Source organism: Dendropsophus ebraccatus, chromosome 9 (genome assembly GCF_027789765.1).
Source record: "Dendropsophus ebraccatus isolate aDenEbr1 chromosome 9, aDenEbr1.pat, whole genome shotgun sequence".
NCBI classification, from domain to species: domain Eukaryota; kingdom Metazoa; phylum Chordata; class Amphibia; order Anura; family Hylidae; genus Dendropsophus; species Dendropsophus ebraccatus.
The window spans coordinates 118,457,287-118,468,411 of record NC_091462.1 but is presented as its reverse complement, the minus strand read 5'-3'; the positions used below and the strand labels follow the sequence as shown (position 1 = coordinate 118,468,411).

Below are 11,125 nucleotides of genomic sequence, written 5' to 3'. Positions count from 1 at the left end.
TTTGCGGTGGTGGTAGGAACTCATGTATATGAGAAGACCTGCACATGGCACATGAGGGGTTTGCCCCCCCACCACCACCACCACGGGTGTTGCTACTTTGTACAGCTCTCGCAAAAGTCTGTACTTCAAGTAAACGTGGTAATAAAGTCATACTTAAGTTTTGCCACTAGATGTCGCTTTTATCTGTATATTCACTTGTATGTTGCACAATTGTAGTAACCCAGGGGTTATTGTTTATTGAAATCTGCGCACCAATAAGAGCTCTCCTCTTTTCTTCATCTATCTCAATGTTCCTTTCTCCCTTTGTACGCTCTTCTCCACCACTCACAGGGGACATTACACCTCCTGTATGAAGTTGTCACATGGGGAGAGGAAGTACACGCCCACACTTAGTAAATCTAATTCAAGTCTTGGTAGAGAGAGGACGCAAGACAAGACAGTCCTTGTTGTAGTCCAGTTGGGCCATGGCCTTGCCAGGTCCCACCCTCCAGTCAGTATCCAGTGTAGTCTAGTCAGGAGTGTGGTAGTGGATGCACATGGGAGACGGAGAGACATTTCTTTTAATCGCTATCTTTGATCCAACTATGCAGTGCTAAGCTACTAAGGAGAGAACAAGTCAGAGAACACCCCAACCCACAGAGAGAACACGTATAAATTGCAGGACAGTATCCTGAAACAAGAGGAGCTGATCCGGATAGAGCAAAGTTGCTACAAGCCTACTTACTCTATCTCGAAGCGCGTGTAACCAGGTAATTTGGCCACCCTGCTCAACTCAGGTAGCAAGGTCTGGGGCTTGTGTCACCCTGTTAGGATGGATTACCTGACATTGTAGGGCAACAGGTGACATCACAACAACAAAGGTCGAAACACGGCCAAAAGTATTCCTCTATTTCTAATATTCTTCAGTCTTCTACTTCCAAAGTTCCGGCAGAGCACGCTTCTAATCTGGATTGGGACTCTCAGCACAAACTCCTCTCCACTACTCTGAACTTGCAGCACAACCTCCTATCAGCTCTTCTACTCTAAAGCTCTAAGCGCAGATTGTGTTCTGTCACGTCTACAGTCTATGATCAGCTACTGTACCAAGTATTCTCACAGTAAAGAAGATTTTATTTATGGTAACAGGACTCAGTGATTATTGTTCTGGCACCTGCATAGTCACTGCTCCATCCTTGGGTCATCTCTAGAGATGAGCGAACCGGGTTCAGGTTCTAGTCCATCTCAACCCGATCGTTCGGTATTTGATTAGCGGCGGCTGCTGAAGTTGGATAAAGCTCTAAGGTTGTCTGGAAAACATGGAGACAGCCAATGACTATATCCATGATTTCCACATAGCCTTAGGGCTTTATCCAACTTTATCCATAATTTTATACATCTCTCTGTCAGCTACACCCCCAGTCTCTGTATACCTCCTATGTCATGTCTCCTTCTGTATAATGATAATGATATATAGATATATCCTCTCTGTGATATGTTTCCTTCTGTATAATTTCATACGTCTCTCTATCAGCTACACCCCCAGTTTCTTTATACTATCTATAGGTTGCTTTTTTCCTTTACAATAGCCCTAACATGTCCATTCTTTGAGCAGAGCGCGGAGAGTGGCCTCCCATTGAAACACATAGCAGGCAGGATTCGGCACTGATTCCGTAGTGTGAACTGACCCTAATATGGCATGTTTTATACTGCCCACTGACCACTCACTCCCAATGCTTTATCCCACCAGTAACCACCTTGCAGATACATTGAGGGACGAAACTTCTCAAACCCTGTGAAATATGCTGTTTTTTATTGGTGTCCATAATATGCCACTATCACTATAACACAGCATAACAATATACTGTATGTGTATAAGAGCGCGGTGACGTCTTCATAGTAACCTATATTGTGATAATGGGGTTAAAAGGAAAGCAGTTTTATGGGGTCACTTGGTGTATGTAACTGGCAATGGATGTGGACCCGCTGTGCCCCCGAGCTGATATGGCTATGTAGTCCCCAAGCTTCCACCTTCCCCTACCAGGACCTGGTCTTCATTGCAGGGGATTGCCGGGTGGATATCTCCATAAGTTGTCCCAGTGTAGGTGGCGGCTGCTTCAATGGGACAAGAGACACTGGGGTGAGGTGCTGAGGGGATAGAAAGAGAGGAGCATGGGTACTGGCCAAGGGCAGAGACAGGCAAGCGGATAAGAGGCAAGACATGATGAAGGTGCGCAGACATGATGAAGGTGCGCAGACATGATGAAGGAGGGCAGACATGATGACGGAGGGGAGACATGATGAAGGTGCACAGACATGATGAAGGTGGGGAGACATGATGATGGAGGGCAGACATGATGACGGTGGGCAGACATGATGAAGGAGGGCAGACATGATGACGGTGGGCAGACATGATGAAGGAGGGCAGACATGATGATGGAGGGCAGACATGATGACGGTGGGCAGACATGATGACGGTGGGCAGACATGATGACGGTGGGCAGACATGATGACGGTGGGCAGACATGATGAAGGAGGGCAGACATGATGAAGGAGGGCAGACATGATGACGGTGGGCAGACATGATGAAGGAGGGCAGACATGATGAAGGAGGGCAGACATGATGAAGGAGGGCAGACATGATGACGGTGGGCAGACATGATGACGGTGGGCAGACATGATGACGGTGGGCAGACATGATGACGGTGGGCAGACATGATGAAGGTGGGCAGACATGATGACGGTGGGCAGATATGATGAAGGAGGGCAGACATGATGACGGTGGGCAGACATGATGACGGTGGGCAGACATGATGAAGGAGGGCAGACATGATGATGGAGGGCAGACATGATGACGGTGGGCAGACATGATGAAGGTGGGCAGACATGATGAAGGTGGGCAGATATGATGAAGGAGGGCAGACATGATGACGGTGGGCAGACATGATGAAGGAGGGCAGACATGATGAAGGTGGGCAGACATGATGACAGTGGGCAGACATGATGATGGAGGGCAGACATGATGACGGTGGGCAGACATGATGAAGGTGGGCAGACATGATGAAGGTGGGCAGACATGATGAAGGAGGGCAGACATGATGAAGGAGGGCAGACATGATGACGGTGGGCAGACATGATGAAGGAGGGCAGACATGATGAAGGTGGGCAGACATGATGAAGGTGGGCAGACATGATGAAGGAGGGCAGACATGATGAAGGAGGGCAGACATGATGAAAGTGGTAAAAAGCAAAGGTCCTGGCACTCCAAGGAAGAATTAAAATCTTAATGCTTTATTCCATATCAAACAAGTAAAATCTGCTGCGGGTTAAAACCGACGCGTTTCGCGCGCATGCGCGCTTAGTCCTGGTATAATGCACACTCAGTACACACATGATTAAAAACAGAAAGCAGCCTATCAGGTAAGGTGTATGGTTTCTTTGTACTCAGGTGTGAAGCAGCTCAACATAATTGAGAAAGGGAGGGGGAGAAGAGTCGGTATAGCAAACCAGTGTGGTGCAGGAGTGGAAATGTACATATATATAAGTGAATCCGAAAATACACCCACTATTGGCTCAAGCAAATATGATCATAGTACATAAACCATAAATAAAGTAAATTAAATTAAATTAAAGGTTGCACATAAATGATCGGGTGTACCTAAAGGAATGGATGGGAGCATATGCACGCACTTATAAATGTATGTATACCTAACTGCATAAAAAGAAGTGAGGTATAATAAAAAGCTTTGTGAATGTACATGATTGTACTGCGTAAAAATAGTGTGAAGATGCAGAAACATGAGGCAAAAAATCAATAAGTATAGTGATATAGGAGATCATTCTTAAAATTTAGTCCATTTGGAAAACGAGTATTCAGCTTAAAGATATACTCCGCCTCCTTATGTAGGAGGAGTTGTTGTCTGTTGCCTCCTCTCATTGAGTTTTCTACTATCTTGATACCGTAAAATGTGAATGAGGACATGTTGCTGCGGTGTACGTCAATAAAATGTTTGACTGCACCAGATGAACTTGTAGTGTGTCCTTTCTTAATGTCTGTTATGTGTTCACTGATTCTCCTCTTGAGTTTACGTATAGTGCACCCTACATATTTTAATCGACATGATGTGCATTCTATAATGTAGATGACATGATCGCTTTCGCAGTTAATATTATCCATGATTCTATATGTGTGTGTGTTCTCACTATTGGTGTAAATTTTAGTTGTGAGCATATATCTGCACATGTTACATCTTGGCAAGCCACATCTGTGGTTGCCCGATCTGTTATGCAATGTGTTAGAATTCAGAGGTGGCAGTCCACTGGGGGAGAGCTGATCGCCCAGTGTGCGTCCCTTGCGTGCCACGCAACGTATACCCCTGTCTAAGATGTCACTTAGTATGGGGTCCTGTCGTAAGATGTTAAGATTTTTCATGAGGATGTCAGTGATGTGCTTGTATTCAGTAGAGAACCGTGTGGAGAAAGTAATAGGAGTATCCTTATCGCTCTGGTTGATTTTATTTTTATCCCTTAATAGGGTGGTTCTTGTCTTTTTGGAAGTTATTTTGAGAGCCCTGTTCAGATGAGTGCGCTTGTGACCTCGTTCCATCATGCGTTTGCATGCTTCTGTAGTTTGTAGCTTGCATGTAGTGGAAGAGGAACAAGCGCGTTTGACTCGTGTTAATTCGCCTACTGGAATCGATCTAATAGTATGGGGTTGGAGTGACAAAAGATGTATCTCTCCTCCCACCATGCCACGAACAGGCCCGCCAGCGTGGGTGAGAATTTAGCTCCCATAGGGGTACCTCTTATCTGAAGAAAAAACTCATGAACTGATGAAAGTGGGCAGACAAGATGAAGGAGGGCAGACATGATGAAGGAGGGCAGACATGATGAAGGTGGGCAGACATGATGACAGTGGGCAGACATGATGACGGTGCACAGACATGATGAAGGAGGGCAGACATGATGAAGGAGGGCAGACATGATGAAGGAGGGCAGACATGATGACAGTGGGCAGACATGATGACGGTGCACAGACATGATGAAGGAGGGCAGACATGATGACGGTGCACAGACATGATGAAGGAGGGCAGACATGATGAAGGAGGGCAGACATGATGGAGGGCAGACATGATGAAGGAGGGCAGACATGATGACAGTGGGCAGACATGATGACGGTGCACAGACATGATGAAGGAGGGCAGACATGATGAAGGAGGGTAGACATGATGAAGGTGCACAGACATGATGAAGGTGGGCAGACATGATGACCGTGGGCAGACATGATGAAGGAGGGCAGACATGATGAAGGAGGGTAGACATGATGAAGGTGCACAGACATGATGAAGGTGGGCAGACATGATGACCGTGGGCAGACATGATGAAGGTGCGCAGACATGATGAAGGTGGGCAGACATAATGAAGATGGGCAGACATGATGAAGGTGCGCAGACATGATGAAGGTGGGCAGACATGATGACGGTGGGCAGACATGATGAAGGTGGGCAGACATGATGAAGGTGGGCAGACATGATGACGGTGGGCAGACATGATGAAGGAGGGCAGACATGATGAAGGAGGGTAGACATGATGAAGGTGCACAGACATGATGAAGGTGGGCAGACATGATGACCGTGGGCAGACATGATGAAGGTGCGCAGACATGATGAAGGAGGACAGACATGATGAAGATGGGCAGACATGATGAAGGTGCGCAGACATGATGACGGTGGGCAGACATGATGATGGTGCACAGACATGATGAAGGAGGGCAGACATGATGAAGGTGGGCAGACATAGTCACATGAGGGTCACATATTCACACAAGGTTCGCATAGTGGCATGAGGGACACATGCTCACATGAGGGTTACAAAGTCACATGTGGTGTCCCATTACCGATGTTGCTAATACGGTGTCCCACTAGGGGTGGTGTTGCTATTCACACCATTCGTAAAAATCTGTACTTTTTTGGTCTTATTGCAGCTACAATATTATTAAAGATGACCACTAGATGTCGCTGTATTGTATAACTAAAGTATGGAAGCTGCGGAGCTCAAGCGTCCCAAAGGGTTATTGTATGTGTGTAAACCAGATTCTGTAGACTAGTGGGATCTTTCCTTTCTTCTGTCCTATCACCTCTCTCCTATCCACTCTTTTGTTGCACTCTTTCCACCCAACCACAGCGCACCTTACACGCTGATTAGGAAGTTAGTCCCTTGGATAATGGAGAAGTTTAGTTGAGCCTTGGTAGAGAAAGGACGCTCTCCACAGTGGTTTTACCTGGGCCCTGGCCCTCTGCCAGGTCCCCTCTATGGAAGAGTAGTACCCCGCATGGGTAGGACACAGGACAGAGCCCACTTACAAACTTCCTACTTGAAGCACCAACACGTTGTGTGATGCAGTGCTAAACCCTTCAAGAGAGGACTAGCCAATAGATCACCTCAACCTACGCAGAGGACTAAGAGTAACTACAGAGCAGGACAGCTAAAGGGTTATTGTTTTCTTATGTATCACATGGATCTGTACACAAATGAGAGTTCTTTTTCTTCTCTCCTATCACCTTTCTCTTTACATCTTTCACATCCACTCCTCACCCACTCACAGCACAGCTTACATGCGCTGTAGGAAGGAAGTCACACGGGTAGAAGAAGTATCCAGTTAGTTGTGGTTCAGACGTTGAGCAGAGCACATGTATATGCTAGACTTAGACACAGTTTCCCCTAAAGCAACACTACCAAACACTATGAAGTCTTAAGTCGCTAATAGAGAGGACAAGTCAGGGATCATCTCAACCCACGCCGAGAACCAGAAGAAACACAGTGCAGGACAGTATCCATAAAAAGTGAAGGAACTGATCCGGAACGAGCACGGTTGCTAGAAGCCTAGGCACTCTGTCTTTCAGCGCGGGTGTAAGCAGGGAACCCTCAGCATACTGCTCATCCCAGGTAACAATGTCTGCGGCTTGTGTCACCCTCTAGGACGGGTTGCCCGACACTGGTGGCTAATAGGTGGGGCAAAGACCAAAGAGTCAAAACACATGCACAAGTATTCTCTCTACTTTCAAGTATTCTACTTCTTCCACCTCTGAAGTTCCAGCAGAGCACAGTACTACTGTGGTCTGGACTCTCTCAACATCCTCCTCTCTACTCTTCTTAACCTTCTTCTTAGCCAGCACAGCTGTGTCTCCTCTTCCACTCTCAGTACAGATTTGGTCTATCATGTGTGAAGTATCGTAATCAAAGCTGTATTATCTGCTTCCTGTATCAAGTGTTTTCAGAGTAAACAAGATCATATTTATTTTAACGGGACTCTGTGGTTCTTCACCAAACACCTACACAGTAAACACACCTTCCTTGGGTCATCTCCCCTTTCTGTGGGTGGCAGTGCCAATAGTCTGGGTGGGTCACTACTCCACTCTGGACCACCATGATAGTTGCCCAAGAGACCCCGCAACAGCCCGGCAGGTTACTGTCCACAGGGGAAAAAGGTATAGCCAGCCCACTAAAATAAAAGCAGGTGTGCCACCATACCCGTGTGCCCAACCGGCACTGGCATCATGACAAATTACCACCGGGCAGGGCTATACTTCGGCCAACCACAACAGTAGTGGCGTCATACTTAACCACTTGCCAAGTGACCGGCCGCGCCTTCCAGGGGGGCGACGCCACACACATATCTCAGTTCATAGCAATAAGGAAACCAGGGAATGTTCACCATTAGGACTTTAGACTGAAGAAATGTTGTTTGCGCTTTATTGAGGTTTGAAGAAGGTTTCGGAGATAAGATTACTGAGGGCTCATCCTCAAGATACTTCCTTGATGTCAGATCGCGGGGGATTGTGGCGGCTGGGCCGGGCATTGCAGCCTCATGCGATTCCCTTGAGCTGACCGCTTAGGGTGCTGAGAGTCATCTGATCTGCACTGATCTGATATACGCTCTATGCTGAGAGTCATCTGATCTGCACTGATCTGATATACAGTTTATGCCGAGAGTCATCTGATCTGCACTGATCTGATATACGCTCTATGCTGAGAGTCATCTGATCTGCACTGATCTGATATACGCTCTATGCTGAGAGTCATCTGATCTGCACTGATCTGATATACGCTCTATGCTGAGAGCTGATCTGCACTGATCTGATATACGCTCTATGCTGAGAACTGATCTGCACTGATCTGATATACGCTCTATGCTGAGAACTGATCTGCACTGATCTGATATACGGTCTATGCTGAGGGCTGATCTGCACTGATCTGATATACGCTCTATGCTGAGAGTCATCTGATCTGCACTGATCTGATATACGCTCTATGCTGAGAACTGATCTGCACTGATCTGATACACGGTCTATGCTGAGAACTGATCTGCACTGATCTGATATACGCTCTATGCTGAGAACTGATCTGCACTGATCTGATATACGGTCTATGCTGAGGGCTGATCTGCACTGATCTGATATACGCTCTATGCTGAGAGTCATCTGATCTGCACTGATCTGATATACGCTCTATGCTGAGAGTCATCTGATGTGCACTGATCTGATATACGCTCTATGCTGAGAGCTGATCTGCACTGATCTGATATACGCTCTATGCTGAGAGTCATCTGATCTGCACTGATCTGATATACGCTCTATGCCGAGAGTCATCTGATCTGCACTGATCTGATATACGGTCTATGCTGAGAGTCATCTGATCTGCACTGATCTGATACACGGTCTATGCTGAGAGCTGATCTGCACTGATCTGATATACGGTCTATGCTGAGGGCTGATCTGCACTGATCTGATATACGCTCTATGCTGAGAGTCATCTGATCTGCACTGATCTGATATACGCTCTATGCTGAGAGTCATCTGATCTGCACTGATCTGATATACGCTCTATGCTGAGAGTCATCTGATCTGCACTGATCTGATATACGGTCTATGCTGAGAGTCATCTGATGTGCACTGATCTGATATACGCTCTATGCTGAGAACTGATCTGCACTGATCTGATATACGGTCTATGCTGAGAGTCATCTGATCTGCACTGATCTGATATACGCTCTATGCTGAGAACTGATCTGCACTGATCTGATATACGGTCTATGCTGAGAACTGATCTGCACTGATCTGATATACGCTCTATGCTGAGAACTGATCTGCACTGATCTGATATACGCTCTATGCTGAGAGTCATCTGATCTGCACTGATCTGATATACGCTCTATGCTGAGAACTGATCTGCACTGATCTGATATACGCTCTATGCTGAGAGTCATCTGATCTGCACTGATCTGATATACGGTCTATGCTGAGAGTCATCTGATCTGCACTGATCTGATACACGGTCTATGCTGAGAACTGATCTGATCTGCACTGATCTGATATACGGTCTATGCTGAGAGCTGATCTGCACTGATCTGATATACGCTCTATGCTGAGAGTCATCTGATCTGCACTGATCTGATATACGCTCTATGCTGAGAACTGATCTGCACTGATCTGATATACGCTCTATGCTGAGAGTCATCTGATCTGCACTGATCTGATATACGGTCTATGCTGAGAGTCATCTGATCTGCACTGATCTGATACACGGTCTATGCTGAGAACTGATCTGATCTGCACTGATCTGATATACGGTCTATGCTGAGAGCTGATCTGCACTGATCTGATATACGCTCTATGCTGAGAGTCATCTGATCTGCACTGATCTGATATACGCTCTATGCTGAGAGTCATCTGATCTGCACTGATCTGATACACGGTCTATGCTGAGAACTGATCTGCACTGATCTGATATACGGTCTATGCTGAGAGCTGATCTGCACTGATCTGATATACGCTCTATGCTGAGAACTGATCTGCACTGATCTGATATACGCTCTATGCTGAGAACTGATCTGCACTGATCTGATACACGGTCTATGCTGAGAACTGATCTGCACTGATCTGATATACGCTCTATGCTGAGAACTGATCTGCACTGATCTGATATACGGTCTATGCTGAGGGCTGATCTGCACTGATCTGATATACGCTCTATGCTGAGAGTCATCTGATCTGCACTGATCTGATATACGCTCTATGCTGAGAGTCATCTGATGTGCACTGATCTGATATACGCTCTATGCTGAGAGCTGATCTGCACTGATCTGATATACGCTCTATGCTGAGAGTCATCTGATCTGCACTGATCTGATATACGCTCTATGCCGAGAGTCATCTGATCTGCACTGATCTGATATACGGTCTATGCTGAGAGTCATCTGATCTGCACTGATCTGATACACGGTCTATGCTGAGAGCTGATCTGCACTGATCTGATATACGGTCTATGCTGAGGGCTGATCTGCACTGATCTGATATACGCTCTATGCTGAGAGTCATCTGATCTGCACTGATCTGATATACGCTCTATGCTGAGAGTCATCTGATCTGCACTGATCTGATATACGCTCTATGCTGAGAGTCATCTGATCTGCACTGATCTGATATACGGTCTATGCTGAGAGTCATCTGATGTGCACTGATCTGATATACGCTCTATGCTGAGAACTGATCTGCACTGATCTGATATACGGTCTATGCTGAGAGTCATCTGATCTGCACTGATCTGATATACGCTCTATGCTGAGAACTGATCTGCACTGATCTGATATACGCTCTATGCTGAGAACTGATCTGCACTGATCTGATATACGCTCTATGCTGAGAGTCATCTGATCTGCACTGATCTGATATACGCTCTATGCTGAGAACTGATCTGCACTGATCTGATATACGCTCTATGCTGAGAGTCATCTGATCTGCACTGATCTGATATACGGTCTATGCTGAGAGTCATCTGATCTGCACTGATCTGATACACGGTCTATGCTGAGAACTGATCTGATCTGCACTGATCTGATATACGGTCTATGCTGAGAGCTGATCTGCACTGATCTGATATACGCTCTATGCTGAGAGTCATCTGATCTGCACTGATCTGATATACGCTCTATGCTGAGAACTGATCTGCACTGATCTGATATACGCTCTATGCTGAGAGTCATCTGATCTGCACTGATCTGATATACGGTCTATGCTGAGAGTCATCTGATCTGCACTGATCTGATACACGGTCTATGCTGAGAACTGATCTGATCTGCACTGATCTGATA

General features: G+C 46.3%; 2 protein-coding genes across 2 annotated transcripts in view; one reads left to right on the top strand and one right to left on the bottom strand.

The window, feature by feature from the left end:
• The window catches only part of LOC138801669 (mas-related G-protein coupled receptor member H-like), a 566,124-nt gene that overhangs the window by 412,839 nt on the left and 142,160 nt on the right, over positions 1–11,125 (top strand). The window lies entirely within an intron of this gene.
• On the bottom strand, positions 4,663–5,697 carry LOC138801911 (keratin-associated protein 4-3-like). Its single transcript, XM_069985007.1, has one exon. It carries the CDS (start codon positions 5,695–5,697, stop codon positions 4,663–4,665), a length of 1,035 nt encoding a protein of 344 aa, XP_069841108.1.